The 13,928-nt window shown below is 39.4% G+C and overlaps 1 protein-coding gene across 9 annotated transcripts; it reads right to left on the reverse strand.

Annotated features, from left to right (window-relative positions):
• Positions 1–125: 125 nt before the first annotated feature.
• LOC307015209 (uncharacterized protein) lies at positions 126–13,236 on the reverse strand. Of its 9 annotated transcripts, none has more exons than XR_013801441.1 (6): positions 12,185–13,225; positions 6,822–6,982; positions 5,439–5,560; positions 3,170–4,118; positions 601–702; positions 126–489 (listed from the first exon to the last, which is right to left on the reverse strand). XR_013801441.1 is itself a non-coding variant. In XM_079643699.1 (6 exons), exon 1 carries the CDS (start codon positions 10,032–10,034, stop codon positions 8,481–8,483), a length of 1,554 nt encoding a protein of 517 aa, XP_079499825.1. In that variant the 5' UTR covers positions 10,035–13,236; the 3' UTR covers positions 126–489; positions 601–702; positions 3,170–3,452; positions 4,073–4,118; positions 5,439–5,560; positions 6,822–8,480. The 9 variants fall into 9 exon arrangements, 8 of the variants coding, with proteins under 8 accessions (XP_079499825.1, XP_079499822.1, XP_079499821.1 ...); XM_079643699.1 differs by having other exon boundaries at positions 3,170–3,452; positions 4,073–4,118; positions 6,822–13,236; XM_079643696.1 differs by adding an exon at positions 853–921 and having other exon boundaries at positions 6,822–13,236.
• Between the last annotated feature and the right edge of the window lie 692 nt (positions 13,237–13,928).

Consider the following 13,928-nt stretch of genomic DNA (forward strand, 5'->3'; position numbering starts at 1 on the left):
TTTTTAAGAGCAGAGCTCAAAATTGCGCCTTTCCCTCTGAATTCCTGCCCTTATGTCTCGTAAAACATATCAAATCCTACATTCACTTTTTTTAATTGTAATTTTCAAGCAAGTTTAAGCATAAATGTAGGGAAAAAAAACACCTGCAAGATGCTCTTTAATAGACTTTTACAAAACATATGTTGATGTTATATCGGGGGGGAAAATAGATATTTAAACATTTCAATTAGTCTCTGCATATTTAAGTAATGCTAGTTTATATAACAGATGAACAGATGTACAATATCCAGAAAGTAGATGCAAAAAATATATATAATGTGTGCATTTCCAACATATCCTCTGAAAGAGTGTTTGTCGTTGAGTTGAGTAGTGAGCCATTCCTTTTTTTTTCGTGGTGCGATGTCTGCTGAGAAGTCCTTGTATGCCTCGCTGACTTTGAGGACATCTGGGTCTGGCAGCTCCCCCCGCACGGCCTTGTAACGTGTACTCCTTTGAACATGTTTATATGATAATTAGGACTTTAAGAACAATTTTACACTCAGACAACAATCACAAAGTTGTAGCAGGCTACATACAATTACTTAGGACAATATATATTACCTTACACCTTCAGCAACTGTAAACTGCTTTGGCTTATTATGGGTGCTGCAATTTTTGGAAGTCCGGAGCGACGTTCTGGTGCGCTCCGTCAGAACTGCACCCCTGTCAGACGAGACATATACCACGTGATGACAAGTTAGGCTCGTGTTGTGTTCAAGGACCCTGACCTTGGCCAGGAAAAACAGGCACTCGCTTGTTTAATTATTTTGCGGTCTAGATTTCTTAATTTTATGGCGTGTGTTTATAAATTACCTCGAGGGCCGTATCAAATGGTCTCGCGGGCCGTATACGGCCCAGGGCCGGAGGTTCCCAACCCCTGTTCTAAAATATACAGAAAATACTTCACGGCTGGTTTGGTTTCCGGTCATTCCGGATGTTGTCACATGCTACTCTCGTCTGTAAACAATATTGTATTCAAATAAACTGTACTTTCATTTAATATTCAGCATGGTAGTATCTCGACATCTATAGTTGTAGTGTTAAATCAGTAGGCTTCGGTTTGCACCACTCCATGTCATTTCGCTACTAAATTCACCTCTTTAGGAAATCCTATATTAGCCACATGCTAAATGCTAACCGGAGATGAAGGATTTTGAGAATAAAAGCTTAGCTGGTTGTGCACGAGAATTTCAGTTTTTTCAGTATAAAAGAGCATTTAACTTGACAGTATGTTTAAACTACATTATACCATCAAAACATTGATTTTAAATTTCTAACAGTCCCTCCTTACACACCTAAAAGGTGTGTATCTAATACTGAAATCAATGAGTTCTTCATCTGAACTTTGCATAGCACATAACTCATGTTACAAACATACAATCAAAATGGAATGGTTCAATAGGCTTAACTTTACAAAAATACAAAATAAATTATTTGCCTGTGCTCAAACATAAAAGTTTTCCCTTGTGTATAACTTCTAGTGTTTGCATTCAATATCATTCTTCAAAATAGCAGCAATGGCTTGGTATCAGAACATTTCTTCCTCCCTCAGTGTTAAGGCACTTGTTTTTACAAAGTGAAAAGAAACAAACCATTTTAGAATAGCAATGATTTATACAACATGAAATCTACCATATTAGAATAGTATAAAATAATAAAGTCAAATAAAATGGACTATCTTAGAATATTGTAAAATTAATTGGAATAATAAAAATATACTATCTTGGAATAGTGTAAAGTAAATTGAAAGGGATTCACTCCATTTTAGCATTTTAATTTTGCTCACTTCTTCACATGATTTCATAATTTAAAGAATCACATCGGCTGGACATTCATTGATCAATCTCATCTCTGAACATCCATATCATTTAAACTAACTCATCATTGTCATCAACATCTGTATACGGGGGTTGGTCGTCTTGTTCTGCTAGCATTTGTAACTGTCTCCTCATGAGAAATGTACCCTCCCTCCTTTCATACCATTTAAGGTATGAAAGTAATATGTTCTCTAGAAGGGGCCGTTGTGCGTTCTACTCTGGGATACGGCATTCTAGACCGTCATTTCTGGGAGAAGATTTTGGTCAGTTACAACAGTTGTAGAATTTCATCACTTAAAAGTTCCTACTAAGTACCTTTGGGTGGTCTGTTCTAATGCAGTGATAAAGTCCCTGAAATGGTGTGAGAACCGGTGGAATATCAATAACGCATTATACTAATTTATTTCCAATTATGGTCTACTTAAATAACTATGCTAACCCCTTTAACAGTGCGTGGAAACTTGGGTGCCCGAGCATGTGATAATTACTCCCTCCTTTAACAAGGACTTTAAAACAGAAGTTTAATGGTTTGAAGTTCAATTCCGGAATTTACACTTATGGCAGATATGTTTCTCCTTTAAATAACATCTCTAAATGTCAGGTCATCTGGTGAATGGATGACCTTTAGGAGCTGGTGGCGCTTGTCTTTTAAAACTGCGCTTCCTCTGAAGCTGCAAGTAAGATTTAAAACATCTGCAGGGTGGGTTGAGCGACCCCTTCTCCCTGAACGATATTTGTTGTAAAATATGCACCATCACAATGAGTGATCCAAGGCCCTGCATGTATTACTCCCAATTATATTAGTTTTTTTTTTAGTTAAAATGTGCAATCTCTCTTTGCCCAGTGTCTTTTTAAAACTCTACATCTTGGACGAAAAAAAAATGTTATTTCCACCTTAATCTTCCCTCCTGAGGTAATAACCATGCTACAATGGAGAAATCAATACTCTAGATTGGAATACTATCTTTGGCTTGGTACTAGCTCTACCTTTAACATTTTCCATACAAATAAAGATTTGTCTGCTTTTATAGAGTGGTTACTAAAACCATCCCTTTAAACTGTAGGTCTATACTGTAACAAATTAAATCTTCCCCAAATTCACACATGAATAAAAAACTCTTAAAGAATAATTTGTTCATATGATGAAAAGATTGAATAATATGTTCTACCCTCAGTGTGTTTTTAGGGCTATTTAATAGTTTTCTCTTTCTTTCTTTATAAATTCACCAATTGATTAATTCATGGCTAATAAATATTTTTCTTTACGTATTTCTCGTTGGTGAATAAATGTGTTTATGTGTAAACTCACTCACTCCCGTTTTCCTTCTCTCCCCCTCTGGTTGTCAAGCTATGACCCCCTCACGTTCTGCCGGACCATGCCAACTCCTCCGTCCTTTCCTCTCCTCCGTCCACCTTCTCCTCAGTCCATCCACTCTTGGATCCTTCCGCTGCAACTCTTTTCAGTGTCCCATCTGCTTTGCATTTCATCTCCTCCTTTACAGTCTCTACTGGTTGCATGGAGGGCGTATTCCGCTCTCATGTCCCACACTCTGCTCTTGTGCCCAAATCTTGTGGTTCAGCTTGGAACTTCATGTCCTGTGGGGCAGAGGTTCTCAATTGTGTTTCAGCCAAGGACCCCTTACAAGATAGAGAATACATCAAGGACCCCCTAATTCTGATTTGTGATTTTGGGCTATATAAATAAAAATGGACTTGACTTGACATGTATGTCCCTTGGAATAATCTGACGTAGCCTATTTTTTACACTTCTATAGTGTTAGTTATGTGAAAGAACAACACAAGAGCAATGTATTAGAAAGATATTAGATATGTATTAAAAAATATTTGCATCATCTCAACACAGAATACCCATAAAACAATCAATCAATTAGCTGCAAGTAACACTGCACCTAAACAAAATATCAAAGGGAAATCAAGAGAAAAGTGATCATTTGAAGTGCATTTCAGAACACACACACACACACACACACACACACACACACACACACACACACACACATAAAGATAACACATCAAGTGTTTCACTCTTAGTTAAAATTAAATGATTTATAAAAGTCTAATCACAAAATAAATGCAGGCTATAAACAATTGAACACATGCCTGCATTGCAACATATATCAAGTAAATTGCAAAACAACTGCAACTGCATTGCTACAATCCCAAACCATGACTTGTAATGGCAGCCAGCTCTGTACACTATTGGAGTGATGCAAGGCAGTCCATGGAGCTGATTGCTTCTCTCTGCAAGTGAAGACACACATATCAAACTAAATCAATAAATGCAACATACAGTATCTGACATTTCTGTTACACACACACACATAGCCACACACACATAGCCACACACACACACACACACAGCCACACACACACAGCCACACACACACACACACACACACACACACACACGTTAAAGTGGGCTGGAACGATCCAGAACAGCGTTCCGGCACCTTCGATTAATAAGTAAATAAATCTGATTGGCAGTTTCATACATAATAATGTCAAGAGAGTTCACAGGGCTGCCAACTCTCACACAATTGACATTTTTCACACGCTCTCAGCCACAAGTCCATTTTCTCAAGCAGTGAAAAACAAATTCATAACTGATAATGTCATGGTGCGAAAAGAGGACACTACTGCACATTGCGCAACAGCAGCACCAGGCAGCAGATCATCTGAATAGCGAGAAATGTATTATATTGTAACTTATTCCCATGCATGTTGCTCAAAGTAATCTCAGTCAGTCTCACTTCTGCGTCTCTCCCCCTCTCCTCTCGCGCCAGTGCGATGAGCTGCGCAGAGCCGGACACATCAGTGGACTCATCCAATTGAACCGCGAATTTAGACCCTCTCAGTTTTTCCAGCAGTTGTGATTTGATATCAGCAGACATGTCCTAAATTCTTCGTCTGCTCTTTAGCAGAAACAGACGTAACATTAACCATCCGTTGTTGTTACTGGCGGTAGTCCTCGCCCTTCCTCTTTTTTTACATAACCTGGATGCTTGGTCTCGAGGTGCCTCTTCAATTTGGCAGGCTTCATCGCCTCATTGGCAAGAGACCGCAGGCATATCAGACATTTCGGTTTCCCTTCCACTTCAATAAATCCATATTGGAGATAGCCTACTCCTCAGCGTATTTCCTTACTTTGGTTTTTCATTTACTTCATTTGTAGCCGTAGACGGTCGTTTAAAAAATCTTTCCATCTTTGTAGTATGCTAGCCGTGTTATATCTCTATGATGCTAGCAGTGGCGCTCTCTGACTGACGTACCAGTTATTGTTGTTTCCATGGTAACGGGTGACGCGCTTGATTTTTAAATGTATAGATTTGTTAGATTAGAACGTAATCTATCAACTATTTTAGATTAAAAAATAAAATATTATTTGTTGAACTATGAAGCCTTTTGTGAAAAAAAATGATACCATGATAATTTAAATTAATGAATCTGAAAACTTTTCACGGACCCCCTGGCAGAGTGCCACGGACCCCCGGGGGGGTCGCGGACCCCACTTTGAGAACCACTGCTGTGGGGGACCGATGAGAGTGTGCCTTTTTATGTCACCTGTAGTTCTGGATGCCTCAGGTGGAGATGGTTCAGCTCTGCTTCTCTGTCTGTTCGATGGAGGAGGAGGAGTCTTCCGTGGTGAGGTCTTTTGTCTGCTTGGACGATGGGGTCGTAGTGGTCTGACAGGCGGATAGATAGTGAGAGAGAGAGATCTCGGGAGTTATTACGTATAGTTAAATTCTAACACACCGAGGTAAAATAAATCCAACCTTTTCCACTCTATTTTCCTAATCTTACTATCCATCTTAGTTGTTAAATGTCATCTAAACACAATTCATGTCTACTAATAATTTTACCATATCCCTAAACATTGCTTTCACCCACTGTAACATGTTTACTCTAATTAACTCTTTCAGGAACCCATTTTCTTCTATACATTTAAATACCTACTGGCTTCAAGCACCACATATTTCACACACTATAAAAGAACGTCTCCATATTTTCTCCATCACTTTAATCCCACTGTTATTTAGAACCTTAGTAAATTTTGTGACTGGACATATCTGCAATGTCGCCACTACCTGCTGGGGAATCTTGTTCATAGAGTTTGTACATACAAAGCTGTACTTGTGGGTTAGTAGCCTGTGTCTAACAATCATTTTCAATAATTGTGCTCAGGTCACCGGTCGGTTGTTCATAGCTTAACAGGGGGTGTTTCTGGTAAAGACTAAAACATGGATCCAGTGTATTTAGAGATTCCCCTAATCTGTAAATCCCCATCACTTACATATCCCGATCACTTAAACCCATCTCATCATTTGATACAAGAACTGCATATAGGGGGGGGTGAATCATCTTGATTATAACCGCCTCATCTTTGGGAACGAGTATTTCTAACTCCTCCTGTTGTTGCTCAGCTGATCTTTTGGCTCTGGGGATAAGTGAAAGTCTCTGAAACACAGCTGGAGTCTTGTTAGTGATGTGGGCATTCTCTATGAGTGAACTAATGGTTCCATGTTTTAGTTGATATTGTACTCCCCATCCAACCAACAAGGTGCCAAGTGTAATGAGCACAATCAACAATGCTATTCTGACTCTTATCCTTAGGGGACCCCATAATTGGTTTGGCTTTGTTCTTGTCATCATCTCTATTTTATCATCATCTATTTATTAATTTAAATAATGAGTACAAAAACAACATATACAAAAATTGGACTCTTTTTCAGATGTAAAACAAAAAATAGGTTTTCACGTTAATGTACAATCTATAAAAATCTATAGACAATTTGTCTTTTGAGCTTTTTCTATCTTTATCTTATTTCTATTTATTGTTTTGTTCCAGCTCTGCCAAATCAGTCCTTACTCCCAATAATGTTCTGGAAGTCGCCAGTGAAGGGTGACAATGTGTGAGGTGGTGTCAATTTGCTCCTTTTTCTTTACCTTTAAACCGGAGCGCGTTTGAAGTTTGTTACAACTTTTCACGCTTCCGTCCACCGGGGATGAGCCCACTGTCTTTTGTGAACTTTCACCCTCACCCAATCACCTGGCCGAACAGGAGTCTCTTCTGGTGTCTCGTCTGGTATCTCTGTAGTTTTCCTAGCCTGTGTAGACAAAACTTGCATAATATTACTCAGAGTTCTGACATATTCATCCACTTCTATTTGTCTAATATCTAAAACTGGACCACTCCCTCCTTTGAGAAGGCCCAAGCTTCGGCATACCTCTTGTTGTTATGAGACCTATTGTTGACTACATGTTATTATTTATTAACTACAACGTCACTGAAATCAACATATCTGTATAATCATGACACTCCCTCCTTTGAGCATAAAATATTCAATTAATATTGCAATGATTACCCTATTTTGAACAGGACATGTAAACCCATAACGTTGCATTAAATAAATATAACTTCTCCGTGTACCCACAAGGGGTACAAAAATATCGTATGATGTATGGTTTTCTGATGGTATAAATGCATATTCACAAAAAAATCTGCCATTAGCACAAAAAATAGTTTACTTGTTTCAATAATGGCTTTTGTCATGGTATTATGCATCATCGTTGCTGCGAAAAACAATACCCCTGGTGTCGCTAATGCGTCTCAATAATTCTAGGATCAGAGGATGGTTGACACTGCTGAACTAACATATGATAAAATAATCTCTCTCCAAACTGGAGGGAAAATATGAACTATTCTCACAGAGAGTGACCTGCATGAAGGGCTGGTGCCCCTCACTCAAATGAGATATTGCCTTACGCACTACACTATAAATCAGTAAAATTACTCAAGAATAAATGAATAAAGACTGATTCTTGAAACTGTTGTAAAAACCCTACAACTTCTTCATCCAAGCTCTTAATCAGTGTTATGTTATTTAATCTGCGCCTCATGCCTTAAAACAGATACTTCAGACCGATTAAAAAATTGTGTTTATGAGAAATTTAATCTGACTCCATAAATCACATAATTGTTTGATTAAAAACTGCACTTCTGGCAAAGAATAAATGAAGTTCCCCTTTAAACACAGCCCCGGTCTTCTGACAGGGTCTATCTATGTACTGGCTGGAAAATGTTGGGCCAGTCTCTGTCGCTCCGTCACAGTTCTCCCGCTAACAATCACTCTAGTTCAGCTGGGTTCTTGTTGACTTCTTCACTGGTTTGAGACAAGCGACCCTATTGGAACACCTCCCTTTGTAGCCAGACTTCACCACAGCAGAATCGAGTTTCGGTTTTCAGGTCTGGACAGCTTCACGTCAGGTGTCTCGCCGCCCCTTGCATATTTTGGGTGGAAGCCCGTCTTCTTAACCTCACTAGTTGTGTGGACACAATAGTTTTCTGTGTGGGGGAACAACATCACTCGTAATGTATTTTCCTTCTAATAATTACAAAAATAGTCTGCTAAATGTTCTACTATGTCTTAATCTTCTACTACTCTGTGGATGCTTTATGTGTAAATGCAATATTCTACTCACTATCTTTTAAATAACATTCAACCTCTCCCTCCTGTGGTAACATATGTGGCTCTATGTAGCTGGATTTCAAAATACTCTAGTGCTGAAGATGCATAACCTGATGGTCTGGTCCTCTAAGCTTCCTCATTGTTGTGGTTGATACCAGGCTGTCAGTGGCATTTGGTTCATGTTTGGAAATCCTGTACGTCTTTGACATCTCTGGGACCCCCTGCCTCCGTCGTCATCATGGAAACTGCATGGTGGGCCGTTGTTTGGTGCATGTGGTGGGTATTTCATTTGTTGTTGTGGACAATCTCTAGCCCAATGGCCCAGCTGATTGCATATGTAGCATCCCTCGAACCGGATAACTTTTCCTCTGCCTCTGCCTCCTCGGAAACCTCCTGGTTGTTGGTTCTCCATCTGATTCTCTGGCACTATCTGAGATTCAACTGTTTGAGATGTCTGCCCTGCATTCTCTGGTTCTTCCTGAGCTTGAATTGTTGGAGGAATCTGCCCTGCCTTCTCTGATGTAGCTGTCATTTGCCTTGCCGCTTTCTTGTTTTTATTAGCTTCGGTATCTTTCTCAGCTATTTGTATCTTCAAGAGTCTTAGTTGTAATGTTTTAATTTCTTCGTCTTTTTCCCTCTGGGTTGCTTGGTATTTCATATCGTGGTAAATGAGATGTTGTCTCCATTCTTCAATGGGTATAGCATCTAATGCCACCACATCTCCCAGGCTTGCCTGCACTGATTGGGGAAGGGCCTTAATGACCGCGTTCTTCCACAGCATTACGACAGACGGTGAAACGTCATGTCGTTCTCCAGTGCAGTCCTCCCACACTCCTTCACATCTCTTCAGGAAGGCATACATGTCTTCCCCCGGTTCTTTTCTCAGGCTGTTGAGGGCATGTAAACTACGTGTTGTTGGGTAGATTTGACGAATGGCAGCCCAATACCTCGACCTGACTTTGTTGAAGAAAATGTAATCTGGAGAGTTGGTACATTTGGCCTTGGAATCCACTGCTCTTGCCTCTAGTCTTCCTTCTATCCGTCCAAGCAGTGCCCTCATGTCTCCCAAACACAGGTGGTCTTGGACTGTGTATTTCTCCAGATCATTCACCCACTTCTGACCTCCTTGTGTAAGTGGAGGTAGTTTTGCCGCTAATGCTTCCATGTCTCTGTGAGTCCATGATTGGTATTTCAATCCTCCTTCTCCAGCCGCTATCACCGGTAGCGTGAGTGTTGAGCAGTTCTTGAGTCTTCCAGCTTCAGTTACGGTTGTGCTGTCTGGAGAACCTTCGCCTTCTCTTCTCTTGAGTTGTGCTTCTATACTTTTGCTGAGTTCTTCCATCTTTCTGTTGAGCTCCTCTTCCATCTTTCTGTTGAGCTCCTCTTCCATTCTTCTGCCTAGTTCTTCCAATCTTCTATTGAGCTGACCAGATAGGAGTCTTACCTCATACTCCAAGCCTTTGACACGTGTAGCTGTGGGGAGACCGTCCAACTCCAATACTCCTCCTAAAACAGCTAGAGTTGGAGCTTGTATTGGGGGTTGAAAGAAACTGTATTCTTCTGTCATGTAGGGAGGAGGCGCATCTGTCAGGCTTGGAAGGAGCTTTGAAGGTTGGATTACTGGAGCTTCTTCTGTCTTTTCTTTCTTATCTTCCTTTGCTGTGAGCTCTGCTCCTTGAGCCACATACATGCTGTTCGTTGATTCTTGGCTGACATATTTTAGATGGAGTACCAGACTTGTAACTCTAGATTTTCTTTTTTCAGCTCTGTTTATAGCGCTTTTAGCAGGTCCATACCAAGGGGGTTGTCCGGCTTTGATCCATGCTTGTTGTTCTCGCAGGTATTCTCTATTTTAATGGTCAATTACTGCTTTTCTATGGGCTTCCGTTGGTGCTGGTTGATCATCAGCTGGATACAGTCCTCTTGTTTGCCATTGTTCCAACAGTTTCTCCATGTGGTTCCATGTCTTTTGTCTAAGATTTGGAACTGTTATAGCATCTGATCTGATTTTTATCCTTCCCTTGATATCTGCTGTTGAGCCTGGCTCTGCATCTAGTCTCAACTTAGTTTGTTTTGGTGACATGTTCTCTAATTATTTATTAACTTATCAAAGATGAAGCACTAATCTTCTGACTAGCACCTTCGTTTGCTGTTCGTCCGAACTTTAAATCTTTTTTTTTTTTTTTTTTTTATTTGCTCAAGGTTTTATTAGTTATTATTTATTTTTTTTAATTATAGATTTTTTAAAAGTTTTAGGTAAAATATTAATAAAGTTAATTAATATATAAAAAATATGCAAAATTAAAATATGAAATGTTAAAATAAAGTTGTACCGTGTATGGTTTTGACTTTGAAATATGAATATGGTTCAAATCCAAATCTCATGTGTACAGTGCATACCGAAATGTATGAAATTATGCTAATGTCACTACTTGTGTTAGTTTCAATAAATTGGTGTTTGAAAAAGTATTACGTAAAGTTTCTTCTCTTATAATTAGAAACCACTTGCAATTCTACCTTGGCGATCAAGCATGTGTTTATTTATAACACTTAAAATTATACTTCACAATGTTATGGTGTTTCTTCTATTTGTGTAATAATTCTGTACTACCACCAGAGTGCGCTATTTTAATTTCCATCTTAATCCACTAGGGAATAGCTGTTGCAAAACTGACTTGTTTTTAACAAGGAGAAACTTATTCTCCTTAAAAAATATCTTTAAAATAGGAAGAACATTACACTATGGTTAAACAACACAGCACATAACCGCCAAAACACATTTGCAAACAAGAATATTCACAAAACCGCCTTTAAACACTTTTACCAGCAGAAGTACTTCCAATAGTTTTAACTCTAACAAGAAGTATGGTTCTTTACTAGATGGAATGCCTAGCCTCAGTGTGTTAAAGCAAACAGAGTACTTCAATTAGCATTTCATGAAATGGCGACTGCCGTGTGGTTCACTGTGAACATGAGGTCAAGACAAGATGGCAACTGGTTTAGCAACCTTTGACTTGAAGAACAAAGGTATTTGAAAAAACACCTCGTGGCTCTCACAGTGGAGTTTAAATAATGGTGGGGTGATATTTTGTCTAGTAAATTCAACACACAACACTGTAGTTTAAAATAACATTTCTATTTAGTTTACAATGATAAATGGGCCTTATACCCTTATGTCATAGCCCTCTACCCATGTACATAAATGTTTTGACTTTAAGAGCCAGTATGGTCATCCCTTCTGTTTAAACACGCTGTTATGGGACAAAATTGGACGCTATCCAAACACAATCAGAAGAATATCGTCTATCTAACGCACGAATGTCGCACTTCTCGTCGTAATCCACACGAAATGTCTTTTTGAAAACAGAAAAAAGTAACCACTGAAAGCTTCAAACTCCTCAGGCCTTTTCCTTGAAAAAGGACTTTTTTAAAACAGCCTTACACTGTTGTTAACACAAAACACTCACTCCAATAACCTTAGCTTCAAACTTTGGCTGTGTCTTTGCCTCAAGCAGTCCCGACTGCTTAATGGCCTAAAATCATTCACATTAACTTAAAATGCAACAAAAGACACCTATTTAAGTGATTGGCCTCTGGCCGACATGTAATAACAGAGAAACGAATAGCATGCAGGGTTAAATAGAACAAAATAAATGTAACTCACCCTGCCTGTAACAAAGCAACGCCATGTGGTAAGATACCAATGATTATCAATTTAGGCTTGTTTTAACTTAAATTGCACAGCTATTTTCAGGATCCGCTGGCCACCGTCAAACACACAGAACTAACATTGTCCTACATAAACTATTGAAGAATTCGATATAACAGATTTCTCCTTACCTAGTTGATTTGAGCTCTCTGTGTGTTTAACGGATGCCAGCGGGTCCAGCGAGCAGCCTGCTATAGTCTCTCCCGGTTGTGCGAGGATCACGTCAGGGAAACACCAATTGTTAAATATGTTCTTTATTCTCGCGTCCAGGAGAGAAGCTTTAAAATGAGACTAAATGGAGTCTCTGAGAAGATTCAAATGGGATATTTTAATTAAAAAAGGCGCGGTAGTGTTACAGACAGAATATTGTTCAGGCAGAAAACAGCTATGATCTGGCTCTCATGAGCAAGAGAAGAGGGGGAATCTCTCGTCCGGTGCTGCTATATATATCCTCTGCTGGCTCCTCCCCGCCAGCCGGCTCGCCTCGTCTCCAGCGCCATATAGATAGAAGAGTTACGACAGCGGAAGTCCAAAAACGGTTATCGCCACGTGGTTCATGTAGACGAGGATCGTTCCCCGGAAGTTCATGGCGGGCAATGTGAATGCATTGATAACAGGAGATAGAACTACGATTTTTGCTAATTATTAGTGAATAAAGGTGCAATATTTATACAACAAATCGATATGTGTATGTATTTACATCAATATGTTTTAAAAAATAAAATTGAATTTGCTAATATTAAGTGATAATATTAGGATTAGTGTGAACAACTAGTTCACATGTTAGGCTAACAGTGCCTTGGTTAAAGAGCCTGTTGCTGTTTATTTATAGCTTTGAATTCTTTCAAACCAATATTATCTTCTTAAACTTGTGTGGTAGTCAGGAGCATCACTTTCTAATGTTTATTGATATATTTAGAGGGAGGGGATCTAAAGGAATGCTTCAAAATTCAGATTAGATTCATTTCTACCATTTTCTTAAATTCATGGTAGTTTCAGTAATCCCATGCTAATTAAGGACACAAGTTATCTAAATGACTAATGTCATCTTTATGGCTTTCAGAAAGGACAGGAGACCGACAGGTGACTATCAAAGGACTAGCAGCAGCAGCAGCAGCAGCAGCAGCAGCAGCAGCAGCAGCAGCAGCAGCAGCAGCAGCAGCAGCAGCAGCAGCAGCAGGATGATGATGATGATGATGATGTTAAATGTGTTGTTTTAGGAACATCCATTGCAAATACATGGAATTCAATAAACATTGAAAAGCATATCATGCAGTTTGTCTGTGCCTTTTCCTCCGTGTTGTCCTGGTTTGCTGTGCTGCCTCTTAGTCGCCACCATGGTTTGCTGTGCTGCCTGGGGATGCTCAAATTGCTCCGAGAAAGGAGTACAAATGTACAGCTTCCCCACTGACAGAGAGCAGGAAAAAATGGCTGGCTCAAGTCAGCAGGAAGAATTTCACGACCAACAGCAAACAAATATGTGAGGTAATTATATATAAAACACTGCATTTGCACTTTTTCACAAAACGAAAACCACACCATTGGGAAAGCTTAATGTTTTGTTTAATACAAAAAAACAGGGAAAGGCTTGAAAAACACAGAGTTGAGACTCAGGGTGCAGGGTGAGGGTCTCAATGCAGGTATCCAGGCTCCATTGAATCCCCCTCTGGTTCTTGTGCTGAAAGAGGGAGTAACAGACAGGAGAAAGGGTTATACACACCTATATAGCACACCTATTGGATGAGAAATTGCCTTGGGGAGATAAGGTTTGGTCTTTGTTCCCAACTGAAGTTATGGAACTTTATTATTTGTGAGTTTAACAAAGTATGACAAATGGCATCAGTAACAGATGTGATATGAATTTCTATAAAGTTG

The sequence above is a fragment of the Notothenia rossii genome (assembly GCF_949606895.1).
Source record: "Notothenia rossii genome assembly, chromosome: 8".
In the NCBI taxonomy this organism is placed as follows: domain Eukaryota; kingdom Metazoa; phylum Chordata; class Actinopteri; order Perciformes; family Nototheniidae; genus Notothenia; species Notothenia rossii.